Source organism: Aythya ferina (assembly GCF_964211825.1).
Source record: "Aythya ferina genome assembly, chromosome: 2".
Taxonomy (NCBI): Eukaryota; Metazoa; Chordata; class Aves; order Anseriformes; family Anatidae; genus Aythya; species Aythya ferina.
Genome location: NC_140297.1, coordinates 24,169,902 through 24,187,907, shown reverse-complemented (window position 1 = coordinate 24,187,907; position 18,006 = coordinate 24,169,902). Strand labels below are relative to the sequence as shown.

Here is an 18,006-nt window from a genome sequence, read left to right as displayed (position 1 = left end):
ACAGCAGATATGGGATAAAGATGCCTTTGTAACCTCCCCTGTGTAAAAGCATAATTTGGTGCACCTGTGTCTAACACAAGATTCATTTTTATATAATAAATAACTTAATTACTGTCATAGGTCTTCATTGGTCAAATATTCATGAAAGCATGCATGGAATTACAAGGAACACTCAAATCTATACTCAGAGCAAGCTATTTGTGAAAAGTGCCACGTACCTGAAAAACAGCATTTATTTTTCTAACAATAGAATGGAAAAACTTCATGTGAATAGTTTTCCCTAGATATAGGTCAGAATTAAGACTTTGCCTATCAATCCAGATGTTACAAAGTTAAATAACAGTGATTTAATAAGCAATTTCATAACATTTGACCGGCCTAGTTATAAGCAATTTCTTTCACAGCACTAAACACAGCTGATGTTAGTAAGAGTGATTAGTTAATAGGACTGAATTTAAAAAATAGCGTGGCCAGATTACCTGAATTGTGACTAAGAGTGTATTTTTTAAAAGAAAAACAGGATATGCAAAAATTGCCAGCTGTTAGCAAACACAGTTTATAGCCAGCTGCACTTCAAAATAAAACATCCCTAGTGACTTCCTGATCTAAGGAACCCAGATGTAGCAGTACATGCATTACCAGAACCAAAAATGATTTAATAACCTGTTAAAATTACTTCATTTACTTATACTAAACTCCTTCTGTAAGGAACAAACAGAATAGGTTCATTCTGGGATTTTCCCTATGTTTCTGTATTACCTATTTATGGTTTTTAGTAATTTATAAGCCCTTTATCTATTGAAGCTTATTTTCCTTAGATTGACTTTCAAAGGACTGTAAAATTCAAGGATTAGGAAAAGTTACACCAGAGGCAATGCAAAGCCATTTTCATAAGCTACTAGTAAGTCCTCATCAAGAGGAGGAAAAAAAAAAAAAAAAAAAAGCATATCAAAGGTTATCACAACTCTTTGATGCAGTCTTAGGTAGCGGAACACATTCACACAATGCCACTGTATCAAATGCTGTCAGCAGTAAATCACAAAGCCCACTGCATTGATTTCCATCACTATTCTGACACCACTAATGCATGTATGTCTTCATTAATATTATTTTATTGCCAGTGGCTATTTAAAAAGAAAGCAGGAGAATGTAATACTGTATGTGGATCATTAGCTTTTAGTTACTAATGCCCTACACCGGCAAATGAAGTGTAAAAATAGCCTACAGCCTCTGCCACCTGCTTCCTAGCCGCTGTCCAGTGGTTAATATTTGGACTCTTTTTTTTTCATGCAGCTGGTCTTCTACTCAATAGGAGCCCCACTTTCCATTCCTTGGGAACCACCATGAAATGTCATTTATCACGCCTACAGCAAAGACCCTGTTGTGTATTTTTTTTCCTAAATGGAAAAAACAGCTGTGCTTTGTGCCTCAACGTTATTTAAATATTTAGTGAAGTGGCTGCCTCATTTTGTCATAATGTAGATTATCAATAAGGACACGTGAGAGCACACAGTATCTGCCATAAGGACATAATGCCAGTAATTGCATAAAAATGCTAATGCTACAAACACACTTTTGATAACAAATTACCAAATTATCTTTTTATCTGATGGAAGATAGGTTTCTCCATGTCTCTCCCTTCCTCCCACTCTGGGATATCGCTAAGCAGTTTTAATGTAATTACGGCCCAGCTATGTACAACTGTTATATGAATAAAACCCCAAGACTGCCAGAGCTTCAGCAGAGCTCCCTGCGAGATGTACCAAACAAGCATCAGTGGCCTGAAGACAGAACGACACCTCTCGCCACCACTCTGGAAGAGGTGTTGCAGACAACCCAGCAAAGCATAGAAGTAAAAACCTAAAGCTCTTTTGTCACATACAATATACATTTGTTCTAACCTGACTTCTGACATGGCAGTATCTCAGCCTTTACATAAATTCCTACCATGTGAAAGAAACTGCACTACTAGTTTGTTTTTTTCTAATGTTTCCATAGTTCACCAGTTTGTATGGGGCAGCAGAATCTTTCATCAGTGATACAAATCTAATGAAGTACAACTTAATTTTGCATTTGAAACAAAACTCACTGCCCTCTGTCCCTGAGCACCTGGATCTTTTTCAGACCTATATGAAGTGTTCTGTACAAGAGGACATCATTTATTGATATTGTTGATGTTGATATTGTTGATTCAATTATTATGTTCTTCTATAGTTTTCTTGCCTAATTTTGAAAGTCCTTTCAAAAAAATGACCTTCATTCCTGAAGCGGCATTTAGAGTCCTTCCTTGATGTTCCCTGCTGCCCATAGGATCACAAAGGCAATGTCAGTCTGCATTTATAGTAAGTTTAAAATGCTTTTAATTATCTGCATGACAATTTGATCTCTATCTTAGTAATACCACATAGTTTGACTGGACCTTTTAGTAGCTCTTTTACAAAACTGGTTATTGGCAGGAATGATAACAGATCTATTTTTGAGCTGTTAAACTTTTGAGTGAACTACTTTTCTCCATGGAAGAAGCTTCAGTGAGAATCAAAAATGTTTAAAAATCTTTTGTTTAGTTAAAAAAAAAAGAAAAAAAAAAAAGCCTTAATTGCTAAGTGTAATTATTTTTGTGAAAAGTTAACAACAGCAAAAAAAAAAAATGTAATGTCTATTTTGCCTAAAAAAATATGTCAGGACTTATAGAGTAGTTTACTCTGTTAAAGCATTTAATTATTTTTTTAAAGTGGTTTCCACATTTTCTGTCATTGTATTTGTATTTCAGAAGTTCAGACATACACATACACATATACAAAAAGATTTGTGACTGAAAAACTGAGCACATGCTGACTGAGCTATAAGAAGATGAGCAGAAAGAACTATTTATGTCTACCTCCTATTACCCTAAGCAAGTCGAGCTTGTTGCTGAGAATATCAGAGGTGTATCTGGGATGACTGCAAAACGTCAGGAGCAGATGGGATGCAGAGATTGCATGCAGTCTGTGAAGACATCAGGTTGAACTGATCTTTGGGAAAACAGGACAGTTTTAGCACAGATGAGAAGCTGAGATGCAGGGAAATGTGATTTTAGATCTAGGAGGTAGAGAGTGACTTGAAGAAAACCAGACAGTAGATACAGGCTGCCTTTGCCTCTCTGCAGTTGCAGTATCACAAGGTTCACATTTGGAGATGTTTGCTCCCTTTCCTGCCTCTTGATAAACCAACCCTGCAGCTAGAAGCCCAGTTATATTAAATGTCCTCTTCAGCATTAGATATTCTATTATTTATTTGCTGTAACCCCTCCTCAACTGAAACAATCCTGCTACTTCTAACGCCTGCCTCTAGGAGTCAATACTTCTAGTGCTTTAGGGCAAAACTAGATGAGATTTCCAGGAAAGTAGAGCTTTTCATTCCACAATCTCTGACCTCACCTACAGGAACAAACACAAGCTCGTCATACTTAGTTTCTTTTGTCAACAAAGAAAATACTCCTGCGTGATCACTGGTTTCAGTACTACTAAACAGTTCAAGATTACCTCAACAAATATTATTTACCCACTGTTAAAGCCTTTCTGAAATACATATGATCTTTTTTATCTTATTTTGCCGTTACCTCTAGATTTTACAATAATCGTAATTCTAAATTTAGGCTACACAGATTAAACAAAGGTACTTCACCAAGCTACAAAACAAATCATTATACTTTTTTTTGAAACTCGTTCAGTACATATTTTTTCCTTACAATAAAGTAAAATAGAGTTCTGTAATATCTGAAGATTAAATATACATTCAAAACAAATTAACTTATTCCACAACAGGAGACTTTCTTGGTAAATACATAATATTCTTCAATTATTCTTGGTAAATAAATAATATTCTTCTTCCAGATTTCCGTTTCTTGAATCAGAGTGCATTGCTTCTAACAACAAAGTTGATGTTCTCACTAACAACAGAATGTGTACAGATTAAAGAGGTTTGTGACCTCAAAACCAACAGGATAAACAAAGAACCTTCACCTTGGTCTCTGACAGTCAAAAAACCACACACACCTCCTTCGTTCAATACAGGATTAAACGATGTTATTAAAAGCAAGGTATCGTATTCTTTACGCAAACTGTTCTTTCAAACCCACAGGTCTAAACAAAACCTGTAGGTTTGAACAAAAGTTTTCCAGCAACGTGTCACATACTGATTTACTGATAACTAGTAGATCAGATTAAGAAGAGAGGCTGTATTTTTGCACCCAGAGTATCCTGGGTCTGTCCTTGCTACAGCTGGGAAGATCTGACAGACATGGCAAAATTGGGCAATTCAGTCACAACTGCAATGCTCTAGCCACCATGCTTTTTAGCTGGTTTTGCTAATATAGTATTAGACACCATGTACTGTATCATGCATTCAGGGCAAGCAGTTGTTTGCCAAGGAACAGCAATCAACAGCCACTCATCCAGTCTCTTGAAAAGCACTACTGGCTCTGCTACTGGTGTATCAACACTAGGTACCCAAGCTGTGTGTTGCAGGAGGGGATTCCTTTAAGGAAATAAGTGAGTCAACCGCACAGAGATTACTACACATGAGCTATACTATTTTAACTTGAAGCTTTAATTATACCACTGATCTTGCCACATATTTGTTTTACACATCTAAACAAAATCAGAGCTAAAACACCTAAATACAGTCTCAGTAAAGATGCTGTACTGACCACATATCGAGGCAGGTAGAATATTCTGTTGATCCCAAAAGGACATCTGGAGGCCTGTACCATAGGGTTACCACTTCATTAGAATATGTATGGCTGGGAACTGATTTAGCTCTTGCAAGACCTGTGGGGTAAATACAAAGAAATTAATAAAAACAAAATGAAGAAACTGTTTGCTGTATGTTTACGATCCTAAAAGGATACGTGGGCCCACATCATATAACTTGATGTCATATTTGTCGTGGTTTAACCCGGCTGGCAGCTAAACACCACGCAGCCGTTCGCTCACCCTCCCCCCTCCCTCTCTGGGACGGGGGAGAGAAATGGAAAGTGAAGCCCGTGAGTTGAGATAAAGACAGTTTAATAAGACAGGAAAAATAATAATAATAATAATAATAATAATAATAGTACAATGATGATAATAGTACTACTAATAATAATATGTACAAACAAGTGATGCACAATGCAATTGCTCACCACCCGCTGACCGATGCCCAGCTTAACCCCGAGCAGTCCGGTCCCCTCCCCCCGGCTAGCCACCCCTATATATTGTTTAGCATGACGTCAGATGGTATGGAATACCCCTTTGGCTAGTTCGGGTCACCTGTCCTGGGTCTGTCCCCTCCCAGCTCTTACTGCACCCCCAGCCTGCCTGTTGGCAGGACAGAGCGAAAGTCTGAGGTGTCCTTGGCTTGGTATAAGCACTGCTCTGCAACAATTAAAACATCGGGGTGTTATCAGCACTCTTCTCATCCTAAGCCAAAACACAGCATTCCACCAGCTACTAGGAAGAAAATTAATTCTGTTCTAACTGAAACCAGGACATATTGCAAGTATTTTTTTCTTCTAGTATTGAAATATGTTGCTTAATGAAAGAACATGGTAGTTTCTATCATCTAGCACCTGGCTAAAAAGAGCTGTGGTTATTATGAAAGAATAATAAAATATGATTTTCATACTGACAACCACAGACCCAGGAGAGATGCAAAGATACATTGTGGTGTACCTAAATGAAAGACAAATAAATAAAGTTGTTCATTTCCATTAACTACTCATCCTTGGGCATCAATAGTCTTTCATTTTAGTGTTATTCAGAAAAAAAGAAATGGAAAGGAAACTCCCAGATGTATAGTGACATACTTGAGATTTATTTTTTAGGGGAGCCTAAGAAAACCTTCCACAGTTTACATTGCAAACCCTAGTCTGCTTATTCAAATTTATATCTGAAAGTAGTAGAAACACTCAGACATTTCCATTCAAATAAATATTAATATTGCTGTAATACATCAGAAAATGGTATGTGCAAAATTCTTCTCTCTCAACAAATGTATGTTGGCAGTGCAACAATCTCAGAAACAGAAATCATTTCTATGAAATCTGTGACCTACTAAAGATATACTATTTACAATAATTGTCTTTCAAGCTTGTCAGTCAGTTAAAATAATTCACATAACTGCATAACCATATATCTCATGTAAATTGGAAGGATTTTAGGAGAGATCCTCATGTGCTAAAAACAGCAGTAATGAGCAAACTTTTCTAACAGTTATCCTACAACAGCCTCACTCATCCAGGGACTGGAAAAAAGATTTTCAGGACTTTGGTGCCTGTTCCCATCATGTGCCTGCAAATACCTTTTCCAAATAATTTGTTCCTTCTCCATGCCTCGAGACTCCCTCACTGGGAACACTGGACGAGTAACAGAAATCAGGAGAATACACCACTGATTTTTGTCTTCCTAAACAAAGAACTATCAATCTCCCTTTCACACAAAAAATTAACTTACTAAAATAGAAGGTCGTGTCCTACACCACAGAGAAACCAAAAAGCAGTCACACGCTCCAGAAGAAATATGCAACATGAGAATTCACATAAAAGTGAAGATGAGAGTCCTTTGCATCTTTATTCTCAATACACTGGAGAAGCTATTTAAGAGCAGTTAATCTCAGTGAATACATCTCCATAGTAATGATGGCAAATCTTGCCAGTAGATTGCATTATCAGCTGATTATAGCAATTAGACCAATGTAGGGGAATAATTTGACTTGTATGCCAAAATTTCTTTGAAAAAAAAAATCAAATATGAATAATCTTTTTTTCCTTCTTCTTTTTTATCCAGCTTTTTGACTTCCATCTGCTTTGTTCACTTGGTTAGCAGCTTGACCAACACTTGGTTCAAGCAGGCGATTCAAGGTTGGCAAATGCAGTACAACCCCAAAGAGGAGAGGTAACCTCACACTGTCTGCAGTACCTCTGATCAATGTTTTTGCTTCTACTAGAAAACCAGCAAATGCTCTAACTGATGAATAGTTCTTATTCCTAGCACAAAATTTACAAACAAGCTTCAGTTTCTAGGCACTCACATGCCACATGACCCATCTGAAGTAGTACTCCCTGAAGGCATGAATCTGGATTTGCTATTATTATGCTAAATAAGAATGATGAAAGGATTTGAAAAGCCTGGATGGTGAGTGTCCCCTTCCAAAGTCCCTTCACTGTTGCCTAGGAAGACTGAATTTGGTTGCAGACTCTTACCTCTCTAATCTTCTTCCTAGCTTTGGTAGGAGAAAAGACCCAGGCAGGCAGGGAAAAGGCACTTTTAAGAAGCCAGCAACATCATGTGATATGAAGAAAACTGGCAAAAAGTTTTAGAGTTTGTGTGGTGATAAAGAAATGCAGGTCTCCATGACACAAAGTGCCTGACCCACAGACTCAAGAAATCTCCCAAATAGGGAGGAATAAATAGCTAACTTGCCATACCAGAGATCATACTGCAAATAATACAATGCCTGTGCTTACCACCTAGTTTCTGCCACCTTGCTGTCCAAGACAAAGCTTTGCAAGTGCTGTAGCCTACCCAAATATGTCTTTCCTCTTGTTCTGCGACCATTCAGCAAGAATCCTGTCCTCCCATCCAGTAGGGACTGCTGACCATCCTGTTTCCTCAGCTTACCACCTCTAGATCTCCTCTACCTCTAATCTGGTCCAAGCTAAGATCCATCAAATTTTCAAAGTATGGCCCTTTTTGGCTAATCCCAGATGGTTGGACAGCTAAATGTTTTTTCTTCATTTCCAAAAAACCATGAAAGCCTCACTCGAGGTTAGCTGCTCCATCTGGTTTCTCAGTTATAAGAGGATCATTACTGGAAAGGAGAAAGTTATTAGCAAAACTTAAATTTGTAAGAGCAAGTTGAAGCCATACGTTGACATAAAACAGCATCAGTGCACCAGGTTTAAGGTTTATGGGTACAGGCCATATGTTTTATGTAGTGGCCAACTGGTTTCCTGCTTGTGCACTTAACGCTACTTTGCAGACTAAATGGCCAAGTTTAGCAGAAGTGAACAACCCACCAAGGATAAAATTTGGCATAGGAAGATTTGGAACAGTCCCTCTGTTTTAGTCAATAGATCCTCTAGTGCAGAATTCAAATATCCTAAATTAGGCTAATGCCTTGGAGGAGCTGCTTTGTCTCTGGAAGGGTACAAAGTTTGCTTTTTCTGAAGAACGTTCTGCGTAAATAAGGCACTTCCAATTATGAGCACTTTCATTTGAAGATTCAGAATTAATGTAAATCTCTCTCAACACAACTGAGGCATGAAAATATCCTCATCTTTCAGATGTATTTACAGTTTAAAAGCAGCAACACTATCTCTTTCTATATATATGTATAAACACTAACAAGACACTGCATTTCTTATTTTGATGTTCCAGATGCAAACAGTTGACAGTTACCAGTTGTTGTTTTTCCAAATATCCTTCTGCAGGAAAAAGATGCTTTATATTTCATACCCTTTTGCACCTCCAAATATGCTTACTCATGCAAAATTTATTTAACCACATCCTTCAGCTGAAAGAAAACTGAAGGGTAGGATTAATTAGCACAGCATGTTCGATCACTTTCTTTAAGGGTTCCCTGTCTGTTTCCATGGTTACTCTACAGGAAGAGTGACGATCTCTTTTGAAAAAGACAGAGCTTATGGGCGATCATCAAAACTTCAAATCTTAATAGATGATGTGAACAAAAGTCAAAAGGTAAATGACGAGATCACCAGGTGAGTACACAGCATTTACATACTGCTGTTTGCACACTTTTTGCCTGTGATGGTACAGTGGTGGTGTGCTGACAGCTGTTGAACTCCTTTCTAGGTCCTACGTTTTCCAGAAGATAAAAGGTCAGCACGCGTCCTGCTGTTACAGCCTCGTTTGGAAAGGAGGAAGCCAAGCGTAAGGCACGGCTATTAAAAAAGTCAGGTTGCATCAGCCCTGCTGCATATAATTATGGCAAGAACAGACACTGGTTAACGTTCTCCAGGCAGTTACTTCTTTGGCCATTACCCAAACTGGAAGAAGAAACTGTTCTCACACATCACACGCCACAAGTCTTCCTCAGCATCATCTACCTGTGCTGTGCCACAAAGCACAACTTCCTTTTAACTCATTTGAAACCTCAGGAAGGGAAAGAGGAAGGGGAAGGGAAAAGGGAAAGGGAAGGGGAAAGGGCCACACAAAGACCATTTCAACTTTCTGACCCCTTCTGGGCTGACCACAAGCTGAAGCGTGTCACCGAGGGCATTGTCCAAATGTCCCTTGAGCACTGACAGGCATGGGGCACCACCTGTCTCTGCAGGAAGTCCGCCCAGGTGTGTGACCACCCTCATGGCACTGACATTTCTCCTCACACCCAGCCTGGCCTTCCCCTGGCACAGCTTTGTGCCCTTCCCGTGCCCTGTCATCACTTACCAGGGAACAGAGACTGGCACCTCCCTGTGCACCTCCCCTCCTTGGGAGGCTGCCCAGAGCATATTTATGTGTCTTTAACATATAAAAACTCCTTCTGCCTTGTACTCCAAATTATAAAAATAAAAATTAAAATTAAAAAAAAAATGGCAAGGTGATATTTTCTTCTGTGGTAAACACAATTTTCTCTGCTTTGTCTGGATCTATCTTTTATCTCAGACCCAGAGGTTGTATCTGATCTTACCTAGCATCAGTTATTGACATAACACATTGCACTGATTTATCACTGTAATTTTTTTTTTTTAATTGTATTTGGCTTTTAAAAGAGGCAGTAGCTATATGCAGCCACAAGATCTATTCAATACACGCACCTTTGGCTATGAGCATAAATATTAATATTTGATATCTCTTTAGCTGCAGGATAGCTTTTTAGTCAAGTTCATATGACAACCAGGAAGCCTTTGTTCACAGAGAGCATCATTCTGCAAATGAGAAAAACAGTCACGGTTGCAAAAATGAGGGCTTGCCAAGAATGTGCATTGTTCCCTTTTCCATTATACCTTAAATGTATTTATTTGTTTACTATTTTTATTTAGAAATAACAAAAAGAGCTCTAGTGAGGCATATTGCAAACAAACAAAAAAAGTTTTGTTTTGTGGTTGTTTTTTTTTTGCCGTTTTTCCTTGATTTAGATTCTTTCATACTTCCTTTCTTAGCTTCAAGTTTATTTATTTTAATAATTTACCTAGAGTTTGGGATAAATGGCTTATAAAAGTATACCCATTATTCAGTAACTATATTAAAATGTTATTAATGCTGTCTGTTGTAGATCATGAATTGTCAAGTTCATTTAATCTATTTATCCAGCTACTTATTTTCCAACAGAGGCATATTTATTTAGTGAATACCTGAATGGCAACAGAACTGAAGTAAAATAGGTGGAAACATTGCCACTATTTTGACAAAGCAGTCAGCTCTCCACCCCAGAAGTCAGTTCTTGGCAAGGAAAAGTGTACTGCAGCCTGTAGGTCCCTCTGCTGTCCATGTGAATATATCTACCCCTAAGATCACAGAATCACAGAATCACAGAATTTTCTAGGTTGGAAGAGACAGCATTATCAGAATATCTGATTTAAATTCCTTTCAAATATGATAAATTGCCTACAATATCCTATGTCTGAGTCCTAATGCAGACACCAGATTATGGTAGTGATGTTCATTTGCAAAAGCTACCCACTATTAGGGAGAGCCTAATCAGGTTCCCCTATTAATATTCCCCAAAGGCACTTGGACAGTGACTGTTCTTCCAAAGCTGAGCGCATGAGTCAACCTTCTAGAGACAGGCAGCAATAAGTAAGGCAAAAGGCATGTGTGCCTGACAGCCTGCTTTTTCCAGCAGTATCAGTAGGTCTAATAAAGGATGATTTCTCCCTGCAAATCTTATCTCATGTACGCCGTCAGACAATCACTTACAATAATGTAGATGATAATTATTCTGGCCTTTGAAAGAGACTCGACTATCAATTTGACAAATACAAGATACAAAAAGGGAAGATAGAGAAGTATTTTTTTTTCTGCTAACAGGAAGTAAGAATTTAGCCCCCATGAAAAGTGTTTTTATTTTTTCAAAAACTCCAGCATCATCTGTTTCAACTGCCTCCCAAGCCACCCAAAAGATCATAGGCAGTGGAAAAGTGGGATAAGGAAAAGTGCTCAGCTGTTGGCTGTATATTAAAGACCTCTTTGATTAATTTGCCTGAAAGCCATCCTATCTATAAAGCTGATTATTCCTCTGCTTTAAAACCCATATAAAAACTTTCTGACACATTGAAAAAGCCTACTGATGCTGAACATGTACCATGACTGTCAAATTCATTTATTCTTCATTAGCAGAAAGGAACACACAAATAATTCTGTTCCAATCAAAAACTAGGTGGCATGGAAGTGCGAAGGAAATGCATGTTCCATTTTCAACACAGTAAAATTATATGTATTCCCATGACCTTCTGGGTCAGTGTGAACATGTTCAAATTGCCTCTCCTAGTCTAGAAACAGAAAAATAATGGTGTGGGCAGGAAAAAAAAAAAAAAAAAAAAAAAAAGAATCCACACCGTAAACATGCACTCAGCCATGACAGCTAACAGAACTCAAGGACAGCAAGCAATTTCACATCAAAGATAACTTCTGTATTAATGAAAAGACCTGGATTCATTATGAATATGGGATACGTGCCCACGATTTTTAACAGTTGACTGATTCAAGTCTTGCTTTCCAGTTTCTGGATTTTTACTTAATGATCCTCATTTAGTTGTCTCACAGAAAAAATTCTATATGAAAAACGATGACCTCTCCTCCTAACAACATCCCAGCATGAACACACCACTTTGCTAATAAGGCTGTAAGTGAAAATATCAGAATTGCTCATTCCAGTTATTAAGTTTGAAGCAAATAGTTAACAATGCCCAAACAGATGGTTTTAAATTGGTAAGATCTGCAAAGGACGGGGAGGAAGTTCTAGAAAGGACAAAGAGGCAGAAAATAATTCTCCACTGTAAATGAGAGGTAACAGCAGAATATTTCAATACTCCCTAAGAAAAGAGAGAAAACTGGGAAGCAGCTACAAATCAATGAGCACAGCGCTAGGGAGCAGTTTGAGTTTAGAATAGAATAATAGTGTATATATTTTTTTTTTGTGGAATTTTAAGACATATGCACAATGATCTTGCTGAAGACAAGAAACTTAACAGACTACTTTCATACATTTTTGAGGAATAATGTTCTCGTTATCTTTCCCTAACAAACCAAAGGAACTGAGAAAAGAAAAAGTTAAGTGCTACAAACCATTGGGGAAACTGTTCTATCAAAACAAACAAAGAACTATGGATGTACAATTTGATGAAGTGTAATAGCTCACCAAGCAATGGCCACAGAAGTCAACACCTCACCGCAGTGCTATTGAGTATTAAGTTAACAATTGACTGTGTTCCCCATCTGCAAAACTAAAAGCATGACTGCAAGAGCCAATTTGGGATTACTCCATCTGGAGTCCAAGTAAAAATGAACCAATCTTCATCAACTGGTATCTTGATAACTTATCACTTGATAAAATGCAGTAGGTACTTGACATATTGCATGAGACAGGCTAAATAAAACATACTGGCAAATAAATAAGCTTGCTCTGTGCTGTGCAAGACTTATATTAGCAGAAAATCATCATGTAGATGAACTGCCTTCCCCTTTGTTGAGGTGCTAAGAGGACTGAACACACACCAGATTCAATCCCTCTGTATACAAGACAGCAGTACCATTTAAATCCTTCTACTGCAATGCTTCATTAAATCTGACAGCTGAAGAACTGTTAAATAAGCACGTTTTGTTGCTAGTGTAGTGATTCACAGTCATCCAAACAGAAACACAGAAGCTAAGTTTCACTGAAAGTTTTATATTTGAACATCTAATCCCAGTTTACACTCAGATAATTTTGTTTCTTCAAGGACTATACAACACTGAGCCTGACAAGGTGATGCCACAGCCAACACGTACTGCTTTTCCCACTAACAAGGTCCAAAATTCAGTGCAATGATTCTGGGGAGTGCCAAAACTCTGGTCAAATGCAAAGTTGGTTGCATGACTATTAACATGTTGCTCAGTGGAGTGGTTTATGCCAGTGGCATAACACTACTTTGCTGATTCATCACTTATAACTTAGAGGTAAAATAGCTAGAGAAATTTAATGATGATAGTATTTAAAGTAATGGTCAGGTAAAAGCCTATTTAAGTGACTGTAAATTTACTTCCAAACAGGTAAGATTCCACGAACTAGTCTAGGATAATTTAATAAGAGCAAGGCTACATCTAGAAACAAGTGTTTGAAGAGTATTAACATCTACAAGAAATACACTTCTGAAAATCACATCTAATAATTATTTCAATTTATAAATCCAACAATAGGGCCATTTGACATTACCATGCAAAACCATCATGACATGGGCATTGAAACGATCACTTCTTACAGTACAATGTCTGACATTACATGAATGGCATAACTCCTCAGCTAACACCTTCACCAGCTTCTGGCCTCTATGCTGCACAGCCAGTGCAATTTTGATGTGCCCATGTTTCCAGGCAAGATGTCACCCCAGCACACACTTCCCTCCTGCAGCACACAGCTACACTTGTTCCATTTCACAGCCTCATCTTCTGAATTACAGCCGCCCTGACTGGCACCAATGGTTCTGTAGCAATCAAGAAGTTTAATCCAGGCTGCTTCCAGGACCCACGACAGACTAGTTATAGAAAACGAAAATACTCAGTTAATTCTTGGTATCGCTGCCATACATTATATTCTGCAGCTTACATACTTTCTTAGCATGTAAAACACTGTCTTGGCCATTCTGCTGAAGAACTCCAGTACATTTTGTATGTGTTACCACACCAGTACATACATTCACATGCTAGATAATACCCACAGTATCTAAAAACACATCTGTTTGCAGTGGCAGATGAAAAAAGTCCGAGAAAAATGCACTTAATACATCAGTACAATACAGTACGAGCACCAGTACAAAAAAAAAAATCTAAGTTATTACAAAGAACAAAATAACTACAACAGACCTAAAGATTTCACTAAATTATTTTTTTAATTTTCACTTTGCTTTAAAGTGTGAAAACATTAAGAAAACCCACGTAAATATGTTTGCTTCTGTAAAGCAGCATTATAGAGCAACATATTATGAAAGGGATCTCTGGAGTCTCAGATTCACCTGTTCAATCGAATCGCTCCTCAAAACTCATTTAATATCTATGTCATCTTTAATTAGCTGAATCACAAATCTACAAGGAGAGTTTTGTGAGAGGCATTCCAATATGCTTAGGTCTATATGATTATTTGACTTTACATCAGTAGTCAGGCATCTGTATTCCTGCAGAGCCACCTAATCAGTTCATAATACAATTTTGTCACATAGAAGGAAGAAATGAAAACAGACAATTTCATTTTTAAAAAGTTACATTAGAAAAGCATTAAGGCTGTGCTTTATACAGTAGGATTCTGGAAGCGTGTAGTTAAAAAGCAAATGTTCCTCATGTGGCATCTTTCTGTATATTGATACTGAAATGCTGAAATGCCACTGCCAAGAAAGCAAAATTGGAGCTATAGGACCATATCTAGTCTGTTATATACAGACGTAACGCTACTGATTCAGGGGAATTGCAAATCCCTGTATCATACCTCAGTAAAACAAATGAAAAACTGTTAGTACTGAGGCTAAACCATTCCTTTCTCTATTATTTCAGTTAACTTAAGGACTATTGATGTGCTTCTCTGTGCAGTGCTTGATTAAAACCTGATTCTGGATTGCAAGCAAAGTAACCCTAATAGTATTTTGATCATAGGCAAAATACTACTGCCATATTATTAGTAACTTTGGAACTTTTCATGCTTTATATAAACCATTTCCTATTTCAGTTTTGCATGTATGAACATAAGTACACAGGTGAGCGCATCTCATTCTGACAACCCATTCAGCATCACGTCCTGCAACCTATATGGCAAGAAGGTAAATTAGGAGTTGTTGTTGGTTTTTTTTTGTTGTTGTTGTTTTTGTTTTTGTTTTTTTTTTTCATAAAGTGCATTTCAGTAAGACTGTGATTTTAAAAAAATATATATTTTTTCCTAAGGTCAACACACAGTTCAAAACTGAATCAAATTTTCACCCTGCTTGAAGAGTACAGAACTTACCATCAGCAGTGACAGTACTGATACAATGAGTCTTTTCCTTATAGTGCCTCATGCTTGGTATCTGCTTTTATAATCAATTCAACCCACTACAGTTAACAGCTAACTTAAAGACCACTGCAATGAAATATCCTTAAATGCAAATATAGCCACAAGAGTGAATACTGGGAGAAAAAAAATAAAAATAAAAATAAAAGTGAAAAGTGACCTACAAATTGCTGAAATAAGAAGGATAAGAAGAAGGATAAGATGTGCATAGCTGGGGGTAGGGATAAAAGAGATGACACCTGAATATCTTCTTCTCCCTTATTTCTAATGGTCACTGGAAAAAAAAAAAAAAATACTACATCTGATATGTTATATAAGGCATAAAAGCCAAGGGTGAGAAAAGCTGAAAGTGACGTTGGAGGAGAGCTTGGCCACCTTTTAACAAGGTGAAGATCTAACCAGATTTTTTCCCTAATATGTAACGTGAAAATCATCAAACAGCACTTCCTTCCTTGTACAAAGCAGTTGTCAATGTTGCTACCTCACCCACATCAAATGCTTGTGATTCCTGAGCTCCCACTTTTATCATCAGTAACTTAGTTCCTGATGGCTTCTGGATGCCGTGGAGGTCAGTGGCTGCAGCAAAATTCTCCTCTTAACACATGAATAGGAATCATGCAACTATAAAAAATATTAATATATCGAGCACTGTATCCTTCAGAAAGACTGAAAATAAACCCTACACAAATTATTAAAAATTACCTAGATAAAAAGTGGATCTGTTGCAGTAAGGTTTTACACCATTTAGGACAAAATAAACCACGATATAGATTACAGAGCAATCATTTCTTTAAAATGCTATCTCAATGATGCAATTATTTCATATTGAGTTAAACAGCACATTTCTCTTAATGAACTGCCATTCTCCTTTCACATTAATCTTTTTCTTTGCATATCAATACTTTTTTTCTGACTGGTGATAGTTTCTTTCTTCTTTAACCCATACCGCTTCCCAGTTATCCTTTAATTTCCACATAGCTGATTATTTCCTGTGTAAAATAAATATGCATAACTATTAACACATCAATGAAATTTAAATGATTACAATTTGGCATAATTTTCTCCCATTATAATATAGCATGTTCTCCTAAATAAGGAAACATTAAACAAAAGCATAATCAGACCAAGAAGGCCAACAGGGAAAGTACTAGGGAATCAACCTGGATGCCTATATTTTACCATGCTTTACCATGACACTAGTAGGCTTTTGAATATAGCTACACTGACAAAAGCAGTTTGCCATTTCTCAGGCAGGAGGAAAACTACTAATGAAATATCACCATGGACTGAGACACTGGAAGCACCATTCTGACAAGTTAGCGTGGCTGCAGCTGCTCAACACTTGTGAAAATCTCACGTTATGTATGAAATTTCAAAAACCAGACTGGCAATGCAACACACTGAGGTGTTTCTCAGTTAATTCCTAAACAGGGAAAGGAGGGGGAAGCACATCTTAGCACATCTTAGTCCAAAAGTCACACTTCTGATTACTTTTCCCATTCCCTTTAAAGTGCCACCATCACAGTAACTACATCAATTCCTCCATTGATATTTTTTCCCTGTATCTATAGTATCAGAAGTGAGCAAAGAAACTTTGGAAACATAAAACAGGAGCCTATAGCTACACTATTTACTAGACTACAGACTGAGGCTATAGAAGAAGCAAGATGTGTAGGAAGAGAAAACTGACATGAGATCATGGACACATGGCTGGATAAGGTTTTAAGTTTTTTTTTGCAAGGAAAGCAAAAAGCTTGTCACTGCTGCCCAGATTTTAAATACATCTACAGATTCCTTTGGCTTGATGGGCCTCTCTTGTGGTAATAATGCAAGATCACAATCAGCACTGAGCTAGCCGCATTACAGATGACATCCAAATCCCACATTCTTCCTAAGCACAGAACACTGAAACAGATTTTCATCACAGTTGTTTTAATGGTGTCATAACCAACTTCCTTTATTGCCCTTAATGGATAATTAAGATGCTTTCCTCCTATTTAAAGGCTCAATATATCTCTAACTTGTAACAATTTGAAACTGGATTGAACCCTAGGTAATCTGAGAAGCTTTTAACAGGGGACTCATTTAATGACTCAAACCAATCTCCAGTTCCTTATTGGTTTAAAAATAAATTATTATTTTTTCCTTGTCAGCCAATAATCCTACACAGTGCTTCTTAGTGGGAAGAGCTCAAGTTACAGTATCTACTTATTAATATAGCTGAAAAGATGGGTATTTTTCAAGAATTTTAATTTCAACAATTAAAAAACAATCGGTAGAGACTGACGTGGACATAAAGTCCAGTTTGTCTCCAAAAAAACTATGTCAAATCTATTCATTTTCCATAAGCCAGCAAACCCGTTTTCCAGCCATAAGATACTCTTCCTGCATCAACTCTCACAATGGCAATTTTTAAATTAGTTTTGCCTAATTCCTCAATAAACCCATCAGATCAATGAAACAAATTAGACTGAGGTCCATGACAGGAACAGCAAGCTAAATAGATATGAGAAGCAAAAGGCATTTGCACAGCACTGGACCACAAATTCTCCTCCAGTTTAATCTCTAAAACAATGCACAAAAGAATTAATCAGCCCAAGCACCAGAAATTAAATCTACCTCTTTGCACTGTTGTCAGTTGAGATTTCCTGCCACCTATGCATTTCATCTCACTCCCCACATTTTCTGGGCAAGATACAAGAAGCTTGGGAAAGCATCACATGAAGCCATTACTTCTAGGAGGCGAGGGGAAGGAGGCAGCTTTGGCTATTCCCTGACAGCAGTCTGTTGTACTGTTAG

At 37.5% G+C, this 18,006-nt stretch overlaps 1 protein-coding gene across 5 annotated transcripts in view; it reads right to left on the bottom strand.

Moving 5' to 3' along the window:
- The window catches only part of CDK14 (cyclin dependent kinase 14), a 332,761-nt gene that overhangs the window by 136,992 nt on the left and 177,763 nt on the right, over positions 1-18,006 (bottom strand). For all 5 annotated transcript variants that reach the window (XM_084511412.1, XM_084511413.1, XM_084511411.1 and 2 more), the window contains one exon: positions 4,688-4,808. In XM_084511412.1, coding sequence (XP_084367538.1) covers positions 4,688-4,808 — 121 coding nt within the window. The remainder of the gene's footprint in view (positions 1-4,687; positions 4,809-18,006) is intronic.